The sequence below is a fragment of the Elaeis guineensis genome, chromosome 10 (assembly GCF_000442705.2).
Source record: "Elaeis guineensis isolate ETL-2024a chromosome 10, EG11, whole genome shotgun sequence".
Lineage (NCBI taxonomy): Eukaryota > Viridiplantae > Streptophyta > Magnoliopsida > Arecales > Arecaceae > Elaeis > Elaeis guineensis.
In genome coordinates this window covers 39,162,370-39,183,825 of record NC_026002.2, presented here as the reverse complement: position 1 = coordinate 39,183,825, position 21,456 = coordinate 39,162,370, and the positions used below count along the sequence as shown (strand labels likewise).

Here is a 21,456-nt window from a genome sequence, read left to right as displayed (position 1 = left end):
ACTACTACTCCTGGAGGACCACAGCCGACAAACAAGACATGTCAATGGCCATGATTCGCTAGAATGGTTTAGACCCTGTGTGACAGCTCGTGTCGAAAGGAAAAGAACAGAAAAAGGGGTTTTCAAAGAAGATTTCTGAACTCTGTTAATAACATACGTTTGAGAGACGTTAAGTTAGTCATCACAATTAGAGACTCTACGCAACTCTAGATGTTAAGTTATCCACTTTATAAATCATGATCTACACATATTATAAGAAAAGTAGATTTAAATTCAGTAAATTTTGATGATTAAATTATAGTAAAATGTAGTAACAACAAACATAGCTTGACATCAACAAAACATGAAGATTTGGCTAATGTAGTCACAGCAGATACTGTGATGTCTTCTTTCTTTTCTTCTACTGAAAAATTTCCACTAGCAGATTAAACTCACCAGCTAGTAATGGTGATCTGCTCCACACAAGCTCAACTAACAAGTAATTTAAGCTGAAGGCATGATTGGATAGGTGGGAAAAAATTTTAAGAACTATTAGTGAGGTAATAATTATTCTCTACCATCCCGTTTTCGCTCGTTTCATTCCACTATTTCCAAATGGAGAAACACTGCCACTTGGATGGGGGCTGTCCTCTCTTAAACTTGAATTCAACATGGCTAGTTCCCGAAGCTGCTGCCTCTTATAGTAATCCTGTGATTCATCCTGTAGATGGCAAGATTCATTATAACAAAGCAGAGTGAATAATACTTATTAAGCCTATGATGAAGTTTCAAATTACTGAAACTAGGAGTTTAACACCACATGGAGGGAAGCTCCAATGTACTCTAGCAGAATAAGGAAAAAAGAAATTTTCTAACTTTTCTGGTTATACATAATAACCTTGTTCTACTGGTAGCTCACTTATCCATTACTTTTTCTTCGAGCAAAGACATATATATTACATGATTAAACATTTGCTGTGACAAAAGCCATAGCTTCATACATAAAGATGATAAATATTAATCATTTCTATAAGAAGGAACTGCATCTATTCTTACACTTAAGAAACCCATTCATTGTTATTGGCCTGTTTTATATGCAAAATTTGTTGAAGCAGTGCTGTTCTATAAAAACATCCTGTTGATAAGCCTTAGGTAATACTGACAGTACGATTGGGAAACTATAATAATAAATCTATGTCAGTCATATCTGTTTCAGTTAAATACAGACACAAGGGAGCGGCATGTTAAATGTAGAACTGAAGTGATCTGATAGCTCTTTGACAGTGTATTGAACCCTCTTATGAATTAAGCAATTTTAGTTTGTCATTTTTTATGACAAATGTGCCTGATGTGGCTAGCTAGCCTACTATTTAATCACCCAGGTGAGGTGTATAGAATTCATAAATTCGACGTAATGAAATAGTCCAGATATATGTGAAGCAGCTACTAACAGTCAAAGTTCCACCTACACCTCCACAGTCATAGTCCAACCCATCATCAAAAGAACATTTCCTACATTTGATATGTTCTACTTCTACCATGCATTGATCCAGTCATATCTCTGTAGCTACATATATGATCAGTATGTCCCATATGAATCACCTGAAACCTAGAGGTGATTATATATACATTCCCAAAATGTCCCCACACTTTCTAATTGCCATAGGACTGTGCTATGCCAGCAGTATAAATATAAATGCAAGTTAACCTTTTCTTCTACAAAGTTCAACTGAATTTAGGAAAAGAAGTCTGTGGCAGAAGTAAACAAATGCAAGCTAGCTTTGAGCTTTAGCAACAGAAGATTTTATCATTTCCTCCATTGAATTTCATTGTTGCTCCCACTTTGAGCTTTGAGCAACATGAACGTATAAATAGATATAGTGCATATGGTTCCAAATGTTCTCTGTCTGTATGAATCATTAAGACCATCTAGAATTATAGAAAGCTAAAAATACAAAGACCCAACAAAAGACCATTAGACAATCATACATACCAATCTCTTCGGAATGCAGGATGCTCATTACATGGCATATTGTGATGCTTAAAAGCTGCTAAAATTTGGGAAATTAAGGGGATGGAACAAATGATTCATGCTAAGAAATACTTACAACCGGTTTAAGCAACTCTTCTATAATTTCCTGTGCCTGTCTCAACCTAACATCAACAACATTCACAGGTAGCTCGGCCTCAATCAAGATATGCAGCGGGTCATTTAAGTGCTCATAGCCTGGTCTTCCCCTTAGTTTTTCCTCCTGCAAGTTTAGAAGAATAAATACAATAAGTTTCTAGCTCCAAGCTAGGAGAAAGCAATAGATAAAGACAAAAGCATATTAGACCAAAACTTAATTGATGTGATAACCGGAGACTCGTTATTAAACCTGGAAAAAAGCACTACATTGGTTAAGTTGACATAAAAAAATTAAAAGTTAAGAGCAAAAAATATGAGAAATGTCACAAGTTTAAATGTACTAAAAAACTTGACAAATTACTAGCTAGACATGCCTAACAAGTCTAGAGGATTTATTTTTTTATCATTATAAAGACACTACATTATATGAAAATAAAGATATTGTATTATATGAAAATACACCTGATAGGATTCATTTTGAATGGATGAAACAAAAAGGTGTCTTTGGGTGCCACATGGTGCAACCCTGCTTTTGAACACAGCGAAGCTGCATAAGATGGTAACACAACTAGCAATTTTGTATGGTTTAGACTTTTAGAGTGTCCAGCAATAAAGAGCGCCCAAGCACATTATAGAAGTATAATTGATCTGAATTTGAAGGGAATGTTTAGTAAAACTAGGAAAGATGGACATGAATGAGCATAATAGAGGATGTGACATCACGATAATGCAGCGAACCTATTGAGATGATACGGGCATGTGCAATAAACATATGGGGCTCAATGAGGAGAGGTATTCAAGGATTAAGAAAAGGGTGCAGATGACCTATGGAAAGCTGAATAAAAGTTGAGAGAAAGGACTTGGAAAATTTGTAATGACAGCAGATGAGCCCTTTATAGGAATGATTAGAAAGGATCCCACAAAGCAAACTAAAATTGAAAGAAGGCTTGATGGTTGTAATTAGGGTTTTCTAAAGGTATCAACTATTGATAGAACCACCATACAAATAACATAGAAAAACTGTGAGACATAGTAGTGCATGTAGTTAAGGTTGATATATGAGCTCATGTTTTAACTAAAGTACAGCTAGAGACAGCCATCACAAGAAGGGTGGAGATTTCAATCAGAGGGTCTGAGAGGAGGCATAATCTGAAAGATCAACCTAGAAGTGGTGAAAAGTATATCTAGAGCTGCTCTCAGTGACATCTAATATTGTTTTCAATAGAACAGTGTTCATAATTCACATTTTGAATAACTACGACCAATACCTGTCTCCATTGAAATTCATGTTATGCTTAGTTTTTACTATGGTTGGTGTGTATAAGTGTTGGAGTAAATGCAACTTCTCTGAACAGCGCATGTAACCATTCAGAAATCTGTTTTATCACCACACTGTAGGTTCATGCACATACAAAGCAAAAGAATGTCAAACAGAAACAGAGAACTATCTCAAGAAGAGAAAAAGCTAAAAAGTACAACCATGCTATAAACTAGTAAACAAATCCCTATATAAAGAAAATGTTCCAACTTCCAAGATCTCTTATGTGAAATTTGCCAATAAAATTAATATAATTTGTCAAACATAGCAAAACAAGGTTAACTTTTCACATATTGCTAATGTTTCAATAAAGAAATAAAATAAGTGAAAATTTCCACTCATATATAAGCAAAATAATCATAAACCAATTTAATTGTTAAGATGTTAAGAAGTGTCTGCACAAAGAGATGACATTTATATTTGTGCGAGTTCTACCTCCTGAACTTATGGTAACGTTCATGCTAACTGCACAAAGAGATGACATTTATATTTGTGCGAGTTCTACCTCCTGAACTTATGGTAACGTTCATATTAACATTCATATATGGACCATATTTTCCTGGTTAGATACCTCCAGGATAAAACACACGTACCCAATTTTGGTCAAATATATGACAAGTTTGGTGCTTACACCCTCTTTTTTTTGGTAGATATTTGGTGCTTACTCTTGAAAGATGGATTTCTAATTAGTTAGAGTGAGTAGGCTAACATGCACCATATGCATGACTAGAAAATGGAAAAATATCTGTTTTAGAATTTCACCAAGAATAGCTAGAGAGATATCTTGAGGTAATGAACTTCCAATATTTGCAAGCAGGGTCTTAGCTCTAACCAATTGCAATCTCAAGTCAAGGATTGGACAGACAAATAAATTCTAAGCCTGATACGTATTGTTGATCCCTTCACTAACAGCTTAAGCTTTTGGGGTCTTGTGATTAGCAAACATTGGCAACAAAGCTGGAGGTCATGAGTTTGAATCGCTCATAGGCCAATTTGTCCTTAAATTGCCTGTTTGTTATCTTGATTCTTTCTTCTCTTGACTCGCTCCTGGTTATTAGCTTAAGTCATTCTTGACTCATTTATGCCTTCACATGTGAGTCTGGTGGTTAGTTAACAAATCTTATGTGTAGATTATCTCTTTTCCTTTGCCCTGAAGTTATTAGGATATAAGATGGATAGAAGTATGAGTTCTCTAATATGATAAATATGAGAAACATCACCTGGAGAACACCTGGGAGAACTTTCATTACCTTGCCAGGATCTTTAATGGAACCTTTTCCCCTAATGTAAACACGACATCCTGTAGAAGCTTCCATCCGTTTCAGTGAATTGCCTCGGGGTCCCAGGAGACGACCAACAAAATTGAACTGAAAACCAGCAGAAATGAGTTAATCATGAATCAGGCACAAGGCATCCTCTATATCATCATGGGAAGGAAAGACTCACATTAGGATAGGTGTCCACTGGAATTTCCAAGCGCAAGATCTTCTTGACAATATATGAACAGGGGCTTGGTGATGCTCCTTGCCAGTCCATATTAATTCCTTGTGGAAAACCTGCTCTCTGTTTAAAGATTAAATAAAGTCCACAGTTATGATCAACAAAAGAGCTAGCAAAAAGAAAGCCAATGCATAAAACTTATTTCCATGGTGCACTATAATTAGTTTGGCAAAACATTCCGAAGTGAATGAAAAAGAGAAGCAGGAGATGCATAATTATATTTGAAAATCCAAGCAATTTGCAAAGTGGTGATGCATGACCAGATACAAATACTAAGTTGACATAGTGTTCGGAAAAAAAAAAAAAAAAACAAGAAAGCATTATATAGGACATAAAAGTTGTAGCTCTATGGTAACTACTTGATTTAATATCAGACTGAACAATATTCTTATAAAAACCATATCCATAAAGAGACACGAGACCTCCACCATCCTCAAGAACCAACTGCCACAGCCATATGTGGATATTAAATTGACTCCACCTCATCTGCGAGGGACTTAACTCATGATTGTTGATTATGTAATAGTCATAGGGAAACATTATGGCATGTATGTAGACTAAATGAACAAGTAGTGTCAGACTTACTAAAACTGACCAGCATCATAAAATAGGAGCCTCCACTGCAGCCTTATCCCTATTCCCACTCTTATGAAAAATTTCAAAACAATTCATTCATAACAAGTATAGTACAACCTCCTGAAATTTTTAGCACTTGCATACAGTTACAATCAATTAAAGCTGTTGAAGCATATGGTGCCTCCAGAAAATACATGTCCAGCAATGGAGGATAGGATTTTGAACTAGCTTGAATGACCATTAGGGTGATATGAGGGCTACAAAGAAGTAATCATATATCTGATCTTCAGGCATTCAAAATGAAATATGTTGATCATATTGGACATAAAAATGTCAGGTTTTTCAGACTTAATGGCTTCATGATGTAATTGATCAGACAAGAAGAGTCTTGCACTTAATTGCAATCAATTAGAGTGGTACTAAATATCCAACTATAACAATAGTTCTAAACAATTTTGGCTTTCTGAATTAAAAATGCTTCCATTAATTTTTTTTTTTAGTAAAATCCGTTGATCAAATATAAATGTAGAAAAATATTGCAATAAAGGGATATGAAATATTCATCATGCAACTAACACTGAAAGTGTCAAAGATCTATGAAGAATGAAATTCGTTTGTGGCAACAAAGTTAATGACCTCTCAAGGAATGAATTTCATGAGATAATAGTAGTGTTATAAAATGAATGCAATCAAGCACATGAACATGAAATGATAAAAAATACAGTTGTTGAGATGATGGATACTGATAGCATGGAGCTTTATAATCTCTCTCTTTTATGTTTGATTCAAGGATTTGGGCAATATACACTGGCTAGTTAGGGTTAAGAGACTTAAAAGGTAGAATTCAGATGGGCCTGTATTTATATTTTATGCTGTCCATCTGATAATGGACCAAAAAAGGCACTCTCAGAAATTTAGAGCTTTTATGGTATTTCAAAATTTGATTGCAATGTATCATATAAAAAATGACAAGAGCACAAAAACATTTTGGAAACTCAAAATACGATTATACGAAGTGGCTATTGTTCCACATATCAACCAGACATATGGCAATCAGAAAATTCACCTTAGAAATTTTAATCCTTCCACTACAGTGGCGTTTCTTCACTCTGTTATGGGGATAACGAGTTAGTAGAATCTTTTTTTGGGGTGGTTATTTATTAGAAGCTCTGAAATTTACTGATAATCTTTTTTAGTGGTGAAAGCTATTAATTATTCGTTATGTGAGATCATGAACCACATGATGAAGTTTGATTAATATGGTGATGTCATTTGGAACAGGAGGATATGAAGCTCTGCTATACCTTTGGAATTTTGAATCTGCAGCACTGTGTTTTCAATTCATATCATATTCGATCCCTTCCTGGTAGAGTTTCCAACTTTCCATTCTTTAGGAAACTCTCATTAATATGCAATGAATTCTAGAGCTTGCTGAAGACTGTCTCATATACTTGAAAAGGCAAAGAACAATTCATAGTATAAATGTTATCTATACTGAACAATTCTGATGGAACATTTGTTAAGCTCAGAGCGTAAGGAATATATAGTCAAGGGAAAGAATTTTCTTTTACATGAACTTTGTCATGTAACAAGATAGACAAAAACATGAACTTAGGCATTTAAAACAATGTAAGTAATATTCACAAGGCAGGTCATGCAGATGGAAAGGAAACCACATATTCACATTGTGCGGGAGCCTGCTCCAACCACCAAAACAAGCTCCCCCAACATTAGGAATAAGGTTTGAACAAACCATGGGACTGGGACTTCCACACTGCAGCCTGTCAAAATCCCCAAATCCTTGGTTGGAGACCATGCCTGAGACTCGTGTAATCTCTGTCAGGACAAAACAAATATCATTGATCACTGAGCAGGCTGATACGAAAACCCGAGATGAATGGACTTTTAACGTAGCTAAAAATATCTACTTTTCCCTTCCTCTAATCACCCATTTTGGGGTCCTTCTAAATGATAATATAGGTTGTCCAATGTAAATTTCAGGGAATGTATTAACAAGAAACTATCATTACCACAGGATCAATGAACTGTTAAAGGAAAAAATGCAGCATGAAGAAAGAGATAAAAATATGCAACATGAAGAAAGACATAAAAAGAATGCAACATGAAGAAGGAGATAACACTAATCATTCAAATATCAGATAATCATATTATACAAGTTTGTCCCTCCAATGGAATTTAGATCATCTAAAAGGACCAATGTGTATGGGCAACTTATAGATTGTTAAAACATGGGAGAATCACTTCCAACATGCATCAAAATATATTACACATCCTTTTCTATCTTATCTTTATGTGCAATATATTTATGCTTCTTCAAGTGTTATCTATGTAAGAACAATCCATTCGTAGCAAGTAATGCAAATAATACTGATATCCATTTATTTGCAACATTCATTAGAACATTTTGCAGTATTGTACAAAAGCTAGCCACAAGGACACATCTCACTATTTATCAATACCTTCCACCAAACCATAAAGTGCAATAAATCAAAAAAAAAAATCCAAGAAAAGTATATTCAGGAAAATGGAGGTTTTACTATTGTCTCTTCTTTTTTGTTGGCAAAACTTCACTTTCATCACCTCATTATCCACATATAACTGATACAGAAATCTACAAGATCTCATCAAAATTTTACAAGGTTATCATCAAAAAGCTGCAACCAGATTGACAAGCAGCAAATCATAATCAAAGTCCTATGTACATATCCATTGTCTCTGTGAGAATATGGGCATTACTACCATATTCTAAAAGATGATTGCTCCAGCAAGTGCTCCTATGGCTTCAAGCCTTCAACCAAGTTTTTACAAGGTTGAGAAAGCCTGCCTAAATTCCAGAAAAAGAACATAAGGGTGGAAATAAACCAAAGTACGAACTATGTAAATTTTCATTGTGCCAGATCACTGAATAGCAGATTAGGTACTCAGGAAAGTTCTTTTTAGTGTTTGGAATGGTTCCAGATTGCAAATGCAGGATAATATTTGCAGCTGCACATATTTGAGGATGCAAGTTCAGGCATAGCTTGGTGGATTTCAAACTTATTTTTTCTGTATTGAAGTTTCTCACGATTTTATTTGCATGTAGCTAAAACATTAGACATACTGTTTCTACTCCCAGATAACAACTATTATGACACATGCAAAGTGAGAAACAACGCTGTTCTTAGATGAAAATCCTGCTAATTCCTGATTACAAAATGTGATACTATATAGGTTCTTAAGTGCCTCAACTATTAACATGCAATGTAACCTTATCCTTTTTTGCAATCAGAAAAATGAAGAAGCACAAAAAGAAGTACATATTGTACATAAATCGACAAGTTTTGTAATTACACTATAATTGCTACACACATGTAACTGAGAAGAATTGATCACATAGAATAGTCAAAACCCATGACCTATCCTAGCAACTATTGTCAGTTAACTTTATGAGTCCAGTTGCACCAATGCATTGAAGAGTAATTCCATAATGAATGCAGAGCATAGAGCCAACAACAAAAGGACCACAACAGAAATAAGCAAAGCAGAAATGCGAGTATGTGACAGACAAAAGCTAAACTAAATAACGCCACAACAAAAACACAGAAGGCAAGCAAACAGCAACATAATCAGGAATATCATTGCCAATCCAAAGAATTCCATCCACATGGAGGGGGAAGTCTTCCTTTTAGCTATCTTGAACTTAAGGAAATAATCACCTATCTAACAATAATTGTCAAGAACTCAGTCTCAGAAACAACATTAGACACCCTACAACATAATCTGCTATACACCAAGGGCATGCAAACAACCACATCCACCTTAAAGCATGACAAGTTTTAGCCCAAACTACTCTGGTTACAAAGCACAAACCTCTAACTGTTCTTAGTTTCACAATCAAATGTTGTTTTATCCAGTTAAAGGCCATGAATCCATCATATAAGCCATATTCATATTTAGCCAATATATTCTTGAAGGATGATTAGGTACAAATTCAACATATTCAAAAAACAACAGTGTGACAATGAATCAGTTTAAACGACTAAACAGCTTCCATTGTACATGACCAGATCAACAAAGATTCTATATCCCAGATATGTTTGCTAGTCAACAATCACCAAACAAAACTACATCTTAAAATGAAACCGGAAGGCCAATAAGCATTTGTTATGCCTCATAAATCACACGAATACACCAAGATATCTGGATAAAACTCTTAAATAGAATAAGGCAAGAGAACTACAAAGACAATAAAGTGACAAAGGTAAAACAGCTATTAATATCCATGAAGGAAGCGATGGAAACTCTCAGACTGATTTGAGCACTACGTAGAATGCATAAAAAAAACTTTTCCTGGTACAGCAGTCTTATCAATTGAGATTATATTCACAAATTCCATGGAAACCTAAAGGCTCATAAGCCTCATATTATGAACCACTGGAAAAAAAATCTACCAAGGAAATGCATTATAACACCAACCTAGGTTCTATAATTCCAATTCCCAATCTTGTCCGAGCAAAAAGAAAGCATTTTATAATAAATCTATTAAGCAGAGCAAAAAGAAAGCATTTTTATAATAAATCTATGGAGCAATGACATCAGACATGACAAAGATCAGTAAACACAGCCTGCAATATTGATAAACTAGCAAAGAAGCAAAAACCTAAAAGAATTCAAAGCACTCACCTTGATTCAGCAAACGGCTACATATAGGAAGAACCTGCATGAAAGGACCAAGCTTTTGATGCTCTGCCAACAGCTCTGCCAAGTACTGACTATACCACCAACAAAGAGAACAACCCAAGATTCATAAACGCCAGATATCATTAAAAAAGATTGAAAATTTAAAAGAAGAAACATCAAAAAAAACTCTATCACTCTATATATCTTATTGTACCTATCTACATCTGCTGTCCTTCTTATCTGTGGGGAGAGGGCTCTCGCAGGGGAGAAGCTGTGAGCATATAAGCCCGACATGCTTGTGTGAAGAAAGGTCTTGCAGAGAAAGAGAAGAAAGGAGAGGAGAGAAAGGTGACGAGGGAAAGCAGAAAAGAGGGAGTGGGATAGTAGAAAGGTGTTGTCTGTGGGTGCTGAAAGAAGAAGGCTACGAGTAACCTTTCTCAATGTGGGCAACCCTGCAACCCATAAAAAATATAAATAGAAGTAGGAAAAAAGGAAGGCAAAGAAAGGATTGTCTCTTTGGGATCTCTTTCTATGGAGCTTTAAGAAGGTGCCTGCGTATAAGGGGGACTTCGCAACTTTTTTACAGCAAGATAGAGAGCTGGATGTTTTTTGGTGGGGGGAGAGAGAGAGGCCCACCCAATGGCCCTTGTAGAAAACTAGTTTGATGGAGAATCTAGTGTTTGAGTGCTGTCTTTCAATCAAAAAAGGTGCAGCAATCTCATCAGTAGCCGTTGAATTGGTTGATTTCATCCGGTGGTTTGGACCATTAGACCCACATTTTTATGCTTTGGTTTTTACGTGCACCCTGGTAGGAGACAGTTGTACAAAGGAACGAGGATGATAAGGTTCATTGGGACTTTTTTGAGCCAAGGAGCTAAAAAAAAATGGTTTAGTGCATTGAGGGTTTTAAATGTTCTCACATGAAATAGTTGGCAGGGCACCATCAACCTAATATAGCCTATGAAGCAATAAAAACATATTTTTCCTTTCCTTTTTCTTGGGAATAAAATGGATATCTATTATGAGATTCTTAACCAAAATTTTAACTTGAGACTATAGTTGGATTGATAACAATAATTAGTTACTGCATATTGGAATTAAACCATGCATGTTGTGTATGTTTACTAAAATTAATTAACCTTTTTTTTTCTTAAAATGAAATCAAAATCTATAAACTAGGCAAGCACGTGTATGACTAAGATGAAGATAATGGATTGTATGTAGAGGAGATTTCATCAGTCAATTTATAGATGTTGGACCGGGAAGAAATTAGTCACTTACTAATATCCATTATTTTTGGTTGCTTTCTAGATCATACATTTATTTTAATCAAAAAGTTGCATATGGTTTTCATAAGATTGTTCATCTAAAAATTATTAACTATATTTTCTTCTCAATATTGAACAACCTTCTTAAGCAATCCTATGCCCATAGCATGCGAGATGAGATGATAAATATTGCGCTGCTTCAATTTATACCAACTATACTGAAAATAGGACTAAGTCTAGCCACTTTAAACATAGCGGCAATTATGCTAACGACATATTTGTGATTAAGAGCTTCAAAGCTGTCTATCATCACAATTTTCTAAATATAACTCAACATGTGGTAAATATTTATAAATATCAATATCCATTTAATGATTATAAATACTCAAGCAAAGTTTCTAAGAGAAGCAGTTATGTATGGTTACCACATGAGAGAGAGAAAAAAAACAAAATAAGAGAAGAAAGTAAGCACCTTATTTGATGTAGCTTCTAATGGTGATCTCTTTAGAAATAAAAAAAAATACTCGTACGAAGTTAGGAATATCATGGAGTCAAAATTAGATTTTTTTTTTCTCCATATTCAGACACAAATAGAAAATACATGCATAAGACAGAAGCCAAACTTCGACAAGGGTTTCTTTTCCGTAATACCAAACATTTAAAGTATAAGAGTACAAGATCAAATTGAAACCTAAAATTTAAATCATGAGTTTTTTTTTTTGAGATTTTTTTTATAAATATGTGCATAGTAATCCCTCTCTTTTCCATAATTATATTTTAGTCCTTGAATCTTATTAGTCATTACCTATTCTCCTACCAACATTAATGTTATATCTTCCAAACACTTTTGCACATATTCTCAAATTTAACCGACCCCTTAACCCATGCCCTTCCAGTGCTATTTGGTCCACTAACAGCCAATTTTCTAGCAACAAATTGAGTGAGAAGAGGCCAAGCCCCAAGTTTGATTGGCTACTAATTAGACAATTAAGTTTTTGTCTTTCTACACCCTTAATTAGCCTTAACTAGTTTAAAAACAAGCAGAAGTAACAATCTGTATAAATGGAGAAAATTACATGGATTTTCATATACAGAATACTCTTTATGATCAGCTGTACAATTACACTTGTACACAAGCGTTGAGAGAGAGAGAGAGAGAGGGGGGGGGGTTTGAACAAGAAGAAAAGAGCATAGGATTCCCTTTTGGTCTGATAGAAAAGAATACGGCAGTGCATGCAGGACAGAAATGTGGGGGTTGCCTCAAAGCGCTTCTCTGCTGTGTTCCCCCATTATTAAATCACGCACACATGCGCGTCATCCCATCCCCCCCTTCCACGACAATAACCAGATTCCCACCATTCCATCATTCGTTGAGAACTCGCACCCTCCCCCTTTGCTTTGTTGTCATAACCCTCACAGAAACCCAAACCCCCCGTAATAGACTATTCCAATTTCCATGCTCCATAGTTTTGGTACACTATAAAAGTTTAGCTTTTCTTATCACCCCCTGAAAAGCTCACAGCTCCCACACCCTTCTCATTATTTCAAGAGCTGTGAGCTCAATTAGCGATACTCTTCTCGATTTTAAATCTAACCTCGTGAAGTGGCGTAGCTGGTGGGAGTGGAAAAAGTTCATGACCCTACGAGACTTAAGGTTAGAGTTCAATAGATTTGGCAGCTCATTAAAGCAAATCTAGTAGTTCTTGTCACCACCCAAAAGCCCACACACCGCTCATTGTTTTGAGTGTTTGGAACCCAAATACTCTCTTAAAATTTTCAAATTTAATCTTGTCAAGTGGCGAAGTTGGTGGGAGTGGAAAGTCCATGATCTTGGAAGAATAACAACAGAGTATCCATAGGTTTTTTTTTGCTAAGGAATATCATAGGCTTGGTACTCCTCATTATTTCGAGTGCTCATAATCCAAAACTCTTCTAGATTTCAAGTTTAACCTTCTTAACTGATGTCAAAGATTCAATAATTGCGCATCCAAAGCTCAGATGCCCCTCATTATTTTTAGTGCCGAGAGCCCAATACGTAATAACTCTTCTTAACTCTCAATCTTGTTCTTAACCTCAAAAAAAAAAAAAAAAAAAATCTCGATCTTGTTCATGGGGTGGTTGAGGACACTATGAGACAATGGATGGTCTAAAGTCTTCAATGCTCCGTGGTGCTCTGCCATGACTGCTTTTTTGTAGGGCTACGGAGCACGAGACGGGCCACATGGGGGGTTGGGGAGAGCTGGGCACGGCCGCAGCGCGGGGGCCGGGGTTCGCTTCGGACGTAGCGCGCGGAGGGGGGAAACTCGCGGGATTGGAGCGCTCCAACTCACGAACGGTCACGGAAGCGAGATGGAAAGGGACGAGTGGGCCGGGAAGAGGTTGGACCGGGCCAGATGGGCCCGGGTGATGTTTCCTAGGAAGAGTCGGGGACCATGGAGGAAGTTGAGAGGGAACCTGGCTTTTTTAAGGTTTGGATTTTCCTTTCTTTCCTCCTTTTTCTCATCTCCCTCCCCTTCAAGTGTGAACATATGAATGTCATGCTATGAACAAGCTAGTTTCTGAATGTAAATATCAATTCTCCGTGTAATTTTTCAAAATTATTTCAAATTTACAACGACCTAGAATGATGCTCCTCGCACATGTTTGGAAATATCAATTCTCTAGATAATTTTGTATTTTTTATTCAAAAATTATCCTTGCTGTGAGAGAGAGAGAGAGAGAGAGAGAGAGAGAGAAGGTTTATGTGAATGTTTGTGAACTTTCAAAACAGACAGATGAATCGACTGAATTGCCGTATGATGACCACAAGAGCGACAAGTCATTGGAGTTGGGTGGTCGGTCCAAGTGTTTGTATCGTGACAACAAACATGTATCGTGGTAGGCCCAGTTCTTCTTGTCATGACGCTTGGGATGGTTAGTATAACGTACGTTTTCAGTAGCAGACAAAATCTTGACTGTTCATTAAGCAAAATCTCTTAGGATTGTCCTTTGGTGGAATAATAGTAAACAAATTAAGTTATCTCGATAGAATTTTCGATGTCATCAAGAGCTTCTTGTACCAGGAGACTCATATCAATTTTAGCTATTGGACGCTTTTGTGATTTCATTCCTTGAATCATTTGTGTCATTTATGGGTCATACTGAATTACACCAACCTAGCATATTTAGAAATAATTTTTTTTATCCTACTTCTGAAGGATGGCAATGAAGTATTTTCTGGATATTTGGGTGAAGAATGCAATATATTGCTTAAATTTCATTATGTTTATTTCCAACCAGCATTCACTCTTGTGGTCTATACTTGCTTACATTCTTGCTTTTGCATTATGTTAAGAATGATATGCACATAATAAATATTTGTGTGAATTGTAAGGACCACTCTGATTGTCTTATTTGGATCGAGTACAAAGTGCAAGTTATAGGTAATTAATTAGCTTAGGTCTATGTATCAGTCATATATAAATGCTAATTTTTTTTTCTGCTAAAAAAAAAAACAAAACAGGAGTTGAAGGGGAACAATCAGGCGTATCTTTTTGTTTTTTGGATGTGATCTTAGAGTCCCAACCCCTATTGAAAAATATTTGATTTGGGATCGAGTTTGAATGAATTGGCCTCCTCACCACCATATAGACGAACCCAGAACCTCGTATATAAATACTATTCTAGTGTAAACAAGGTAAAAAGAAAGTTAGGGTCCAACTGAGTGACAAATAGTAAAATCAAGCTATATATATATATATGAGGCTGAAATTAAATCCATATTAAGTTGATTTGCTTTTGAGTTATCGTTAGGAACTTATTTATGGTGACGGTTTATAGCTTTCCTTTTCCATTAAATGGTGCGGAGCCCACGATAGCCTATAACTATAGAAGCTAATAAACTCATGAGCCCTACATTGAAAGCAAAACAGGTTAAAAACGGCTCTTAAGTCATTTCATCATCTTAATGAAGGTGGTGGTGACCAAAGTCCCCACTTCTTTCCTCAAAAAGAATCTTCCAAATTGATGATTTTTCACTGACACATACAATAGCAAATTACATAACAACAAATCATTTAAATATGAATCGAGGTCTCCTCTAAACATGTCGTTCGGTTCAAATGTGCAAGAAATAAAGAATATGCATTGGGCATTGGCACAATATCTATGCACTATCTTTTGAGTTTGGCATATTATGATGATGTAAGTAAGTGGCTTCCTTTTTGCCACACAAAAGTGCCAACTCCATGAAACAACTTTGAATTATTTCCTCAACCGGACAAAGAACTACATTTTACCTTTTTTAACTCAAAAAATGGAATTTGATTCAATTGCTTGAACAACAAAATAAATTCTTACTTGTTAGTGGTACTGCCTCTCATATAGTTAACTATCACTCTATCTACGGTGCTACTGGCTTCTATCTGACCTTTGAAATCGATTAATGCCATTTATCGGAATCAGGATTAGATGCCATTGGTCTAAACTGATACATACTCCTCTTTTTTTTTTATTTTTTCGAACATATACATGCATATCAAGGTATAGACTGGCATCCATCCATGTATGGTTAGATATATTAGGAACTTGTAGGTGCAAGCGAGCATGCTTGTATGCATACGTGCATAAGTCTGGTGATTTTTAAAGAAGGCTTTGGTCTTAAGTACAAATGGGCTTGCCTTCTAATCCAAAGAACCACACTGATGCTTGTCTAGATGTAGTTTAACCTAGGAAGCTTGTGCTACCCCAAGTCTTTTAGCAACTTTTTAGGCGCTAACTTTTAGCAGTAGATGGCTATAATTGTGGTATACAATGCATGGTAGATGGCAGGCAGCTATATATGGTAATACAATTAACCATGATCGATCTTGATGGCTTCATCATCTTATATATATTGGTATAAGTGTCAAATGTTTGATCGATCTCTTTTTTCTTTGTGAGAGCTTTAAATAACCTTGATGAAATATATCTCCATAGAAACATCAATGAAAATAAAGAAAAGATACAGTGACCCCGCCTAATGCTATCATTTATCAACCCATCGAATCAAGATGAGTTGGAAAATCCATAGATCAAATCCGTTAGGTCCATGGTTCCAAGGGCAAACCAGTAAAAAAAAAAAAAAAATCAGTCTTAAATCATCCATCTTTAGACGAGACACTAATGCATAAGTTTATTCGGGCTGATCCAATCTGATGGTTATTGCTTTGATCCAGATTCAGGTTTGTCTTAGCTTGGACTACGTTGTCTGAACCCTTAACCCGGATCCAACCCAACCCGAAATCGGGTTGTCGGGTCGGTTCTTATCGGACTCGGGCAATGGCCCGAATTTTTTCCCTCATTTTACCAATTAGAGCCTATTGCTTCGTGTCGGAGTAACTCCCCCTAATTTTTTGTTCGTCGATTTTGATTCGGGAAACCCTCGGAAATGGCGAAATTATTTTGGTTGGAAGCTGTTCTTCCGCTGGGAATCATTGCCGGGATGCTGTGCGTTATGGGCAACGCCCAGTACTACATCCACAAAGCGGCCCACGGAAGGGTGAGATCTAAAAAAATAGGAGTATAAATTTTTTTCATGTGATTTTTGGTTTGTTCTTAAATTTGAGATTTTATCATAGTTGGAAGGCGAATTTTTTTCTTCTTTTAAATAAATTGCAGCCAAAGCATGTCGGGAATGATATGTGGGATGTGGCGATGGAGCGGAGGGACAAGAAGATCACGGAGCAGTATTCTTCCGCCGGGAATTAGGTCAGTTTATGTTAATTTTGTTGTTATGATATCAATTTCTTGCTTTCTTTTTCCTTTTGATGGCTTTTTGTTTGATGGGTTGGCTATAGGGTTAGGGTTTTGGTAGATTTCTTGATAAGGTTTGAACTTTGAAGCGTCGAACACTAGCCTATTTGATTGTTTCAAGGAAATGAAACAATTATTAGTACTAATTACCATCTCCAGGTTATTTTTCTTTTGAGTGGAGTCCACCAATCTAATCAACTGCGACTCTTTTTAGAGAACTGAGACCCTGAGTAAAACCCCATCCTTCACGGATGTATGAACAGCTAATCCATTTTCTGGATACTCAAAATAATGATTTTGAGTATTTGTAACATTTCCTTTCTTGTTAACTTAGTTGCTTTGTTAGTGATATGATGTAATCATCTTTATCATTGCTGTTTGCTTTATAATGTGATCTGTTCTCTTTCACAAGATGGAAAAGGAAATGTTGTTTTCTGGTTGTAAAGATGAATCTTACAGCTTTTTCCATTGCAATTTCAACATGAATTGTGCCCAGATTGATCACCCATAGCATTCCTAGAGGATCCCATAATCAATGAATTTTCAGCCCTTGGATAACCTTTTTGTGGGTGATTCAAATAGGCAAAAGCTGTCTGTTGACTGAGTGTCTATCATCAACAAGCCTCTTTTCATATAACTGCATGATATGCTTCATCCTTCGCATTGCGTTGATTTGTATATCTTCTAAAGCCAAAAGAAAAAAGAACAAGGAATTATAACAGGTTGATTGAGTTTTTGGGCATGCCAGTATTTGTTTTCAAGCTGCTTTTGAGCATTGCAAATTTTATTTTATGAGTTCAATAAGTTGAGTCACGACAAGGCGAAACAAAGATCCTTTACATTTAGATTAGGTTGAAAATTTGTCATGTTTGAATAGGTTTATTATGCTTTGTGGATGGTAAAATGACTGCTAGAAGTGAGGTCGAGAGCAGAAACAAATTCCAAGTTGGATGCAAGGAGGGAACACAATTGAAATTCAGTTACATGCTTCCCATCCCCAAGAGTACACTGTTATAAAAGTACAAGAAGATATCAAGGAGAGTTCCTTATCCAAAGCCAAAGGCTAACATTTTATTCAAAATGACAAGCTTGATTACATTTCCTTATGCATGGCTGGCTCATACACAAGTATAGGGTGGGACTTCCCTCCACCTCTCCGTCTGCAACGTCAATAACATAGCAAGTTTCAGAATTTGTTTTCATGTTCCACTCAAAACAACACAAGTAATAAATGATCTGACAACTTACCAAACAACTAGATGTTGAAAACTACTATGACACCTGATTCAACTACTAAACAACCTAGTAAATGCTAAAGACATGACAGTTCAAAAGAAACTTTGTGTAATGAGCTTAGTGAAGTGGGCTTGATAATGTGTTTCCTTCAGGTTCAATCTATTGACACCGCCATTGTTAAGGAGTGCATTTGTAGTTGGCATTTTTTTAAAAAATAAAACTATATTACAGTCTAGAATTGTTGTGGTGGCTTTGTATGAAGTAACATCTACATCCAGAAATTTAAAAGAATTATTTCGGCATCTTTTACCATTAGAAAACTCACATCTGGAGCTGGATAAATCATCAGATGTTAAATTGACTAAAGTGAAGATAAACCGCATATGAATATGACATTCTAATTTGGATAGTTTGGAGGAGGAAAAGGATTCCTTATATGCGGAGATCTATCTAGAAACAGTTGGTGATGGCAACTTGCTGGCTGTTATGGAGGAGAGAAATTCTAGAATCGTTCCAAAGAAGAAGGTGCCGCTTATTATTGTGAGTAGAACTGTCTTGGACCACTTTAATAATGGAGAGTGTTATGTAAAGATCATCATTGAGTGGAATTTGATTCAATTTGGTGCAAATTTGAAATTCTCACAAAGTCTTAAGAAGTCTAGGTCCTTGGTGCGGAGTTGTTTGTGTGGGTCTTTGGTTGGCCTTTCTCTCCCTGTGTACAATTCTCTTCATTTTCTTTTCAAAAATTTCTAGGGAGGTTCTCTCTCTCCTAACTCCTATATAAAAGGGAGAATATGACATGCTTATCTTTCTTATATTCTGAAGATGGAGATAATAGCTCGGCTTCTAAAGTTTGAAGTACTTTGACTTCCAGCATTTGTTCATTCTTGAATTTCTCCACGCCCAAGAATGAAGTCATATATGTCTTCTAACAAGGACTTCTGCTCCTAAAGTAATTGTGAATTGGACAACCAAAAAACAACTCTAAAGTGAAACTAGACTGCAATATATTTCTATAGAGCATAACTTGTGGTAGACTGTGGGTCATTTGAAAAAGGTCACTGAGATCATTACATTAAAAAAATAGATGGAAAATTCTACTCGTATAACCCAAGACATCTCCATATCAAACCTCAATAATGATGAATTGGTTGGTTAACATAGAACCCTTGATTGAACATTTAAAGAAACTCTTCATTAACCCCAAAGTAATGTTGAAGATCTAAAAAAGGATGTGGATGAGGAGATGAAAGTCGAAAAGAGTGTTAGTTAATTGTCAATCTTGTTAAAAAGGCTTATGGGTATCCACTAGATACTGGAAAGCTCTTCTTCTTACAGCAACAAATGTCAAAGGACCAAAAATATGATGGATGTTGGCATCAAACCATCAGGTGCTACTTGAAAAGGGACTGCATCTGCATAGGGATTGATCATCATCAACTCATGATGATAATGTATGAGATGAAATTTATCATGGTTTACACCATTGTGCTCACAATGAGTTCTGACCCAGTGGGAGACATCGACCAAAATTCGCCTGTATTTTTTTTTTTCTTTTTCTTAATATTCTTTTGATTTTTGTCGCCTAGGTTTCTTTTATTCCTGAATTAGAGTTATTGTTTTCTAAAATTAGCTTGGGTTGGTCTAGAGCAGCTCATAGCCAGCCTTGAAACTCTATCAAGCTCAAAAGTATAAGCCTCGCCCATTTCCTGTCCCATTATCATGGGAACATTCATACTCTAGTTTTTTCACCCATGTGTTTCTGAATGCTCTTTATTCATGAGCATGCCTTACGTATGTATTATACGGTTCATGTGAAACCCATGGACATTCTCTCGCATGCTTTCATGGCTTAATCTGTGCTTGTGTTATTAAAGTTTGCACATTCTGCAAGTTCTATGGAATTCCATCCATGCACTTGTGCGACCATGAATGGTTCCATGTGCATGCATGGACAACCTGTAACTTATCTCTGCTGTGCTTTAATTTTGGGAATGATTTGCTATGGACTGCATGAACCGGGGAGCAGGATCCAGCAGCCCCATGAATTGTAGTACCTTGACTTGCATGCAGCACATGGGATGTCAAGATTTGCAGGAACTGTAGAATCTGGACCACGGCTCACATGGTGTTAAAAAGCATTGCCTATACTGTTAACATAAGTACCAGCAAAATAAGTCATGTACTTCATTTTTAACTTAATGAATGCACTTGGTCACTCAGAATTACTATCTTGAAAAGGACAATTTTGGTTTGTTACCGTGAGCTACCGAACAAGTCTTGTTAATAGATACATCATGAAGCATACTAATTTTGATGCCTTGGTGCAGGAACTGGTTGTCCATGGGAGGCGCTCAACGCAGATGGGAATAACGTTCCTTCAAGAATCGGAGACAATATGCTTTAAGGCACCTTGTACCATGCTTTTATTTGTGCTTTTCCTTATTTATGCACATGAGAACCCCTGTGTGATCGAAGTGGCGAATTCCAGTTAAAATATTATAGATGGTTGGCTGGTTCATTAGCTGGGGCCATATGTCTGCGAACAATTGGAGAATGTTGCATTGTACTCTTGTTTTGAAGGAATCAAATTACTTCGTGTCTTTGCTTTGCTGTTAAAATTGTACTTTTAGTGATCAATTTAATTTTATATGAAACAGGAAGCTGCCCGGGAGACTAATATTCTTCGTATGGTTTGATTTTGCAGAGTTGTGCTTGATACATGTAGCAGAAGATGCATTGGTGGTTTCATATTTAAGGTACTATTGGTAGATTGCAGCTGTCCATATAAGGTTTTGCACCATATGCTGAACTGTCATTTAGCATCTAAATCTTAATCAACATATGATTAATGCTCGATCTAAGCATGGTTGTTGTTTTTGGGCTGCTGCCGACCAAAGCAGGATTTGGTTCACTGATATGCGAAGAAATAGAAGACTTGAATGCCTTGGTAATCTCGTAGTTGTAATGGAAAATTTGAAGTGTTAACCGTCAATTCT

At 36.2% G+C, this 21,456-nt stretch overlaps 1 protein-coding gene and 1 long non-coding RNA gene across 4 annotated transcripts; one reads left to right on the top strand and one right to left on the bottom strand.

The window, feature by feature from the left end:
• Positions 1-272: 272 nt before the first annotated feature.
• LOC105052323 (KH domain-containing protein SPIN1) lies at positions 273-10,817 on the bottom strand. Of its 2 annotated transcripts, none has more exons than XM_073244713.1 (7): positions 10,396-10,817; positions 10,185-10,273; positions 7,186-7,337; positions 4,872-4,988; positions 4,676-4,792; positions 2,088-2,231; positions 273-700 (listed from the first exon to the last, which is right to left on the bottom strand). In XM_073244713.1, exons 1-7 carry the CDS (start codon positions 10,473-10,475, stop codon positions 554-556), a joined length of 846 nt encoding a protein of 281 aa, XP_073100814.1. In that variant the 5' UTR covers positions 10,476-10,817; the 3' UTR covers positions 273-553. The 2 variants fall into 2 exon arrangements, with proteins under 2 accessions (XP_073100814.1, XP_029122634.1); XM_029266801.2 differs by having other exon boundaries at positions 7,255-7,337; positions 10,396-10,814.
• A 5,959-nt stretch (positions 10,818-16,776) lies between these two features.
• On the top strand, positions 16,777-21,078 carry LOC105052324 (NADH dehydrogenase [ubiquinone] 1 alpha subcomplex subunit 1). Of its 2 annotated transcripts, XR_012134943.1 has the most exons (4): positions 16,777-16,967; positions 17,087-17,176; positions 20,788-20,824; positions 20,860-21,078. It is a non-coding gene; the product is annotated as an NADH dehydrogenase [ubiquinone] 1 alpha subcomplex subunit 1 (long non-coding RNA). The 2 variants fall into 2 exon arrangements; XR_003801907.2 differs by having other exon boundaries at positions 20,788-21,078.
• The last annotated feature ends 378 nt before the right edge of the window (positions 21,079-21,456 follow it).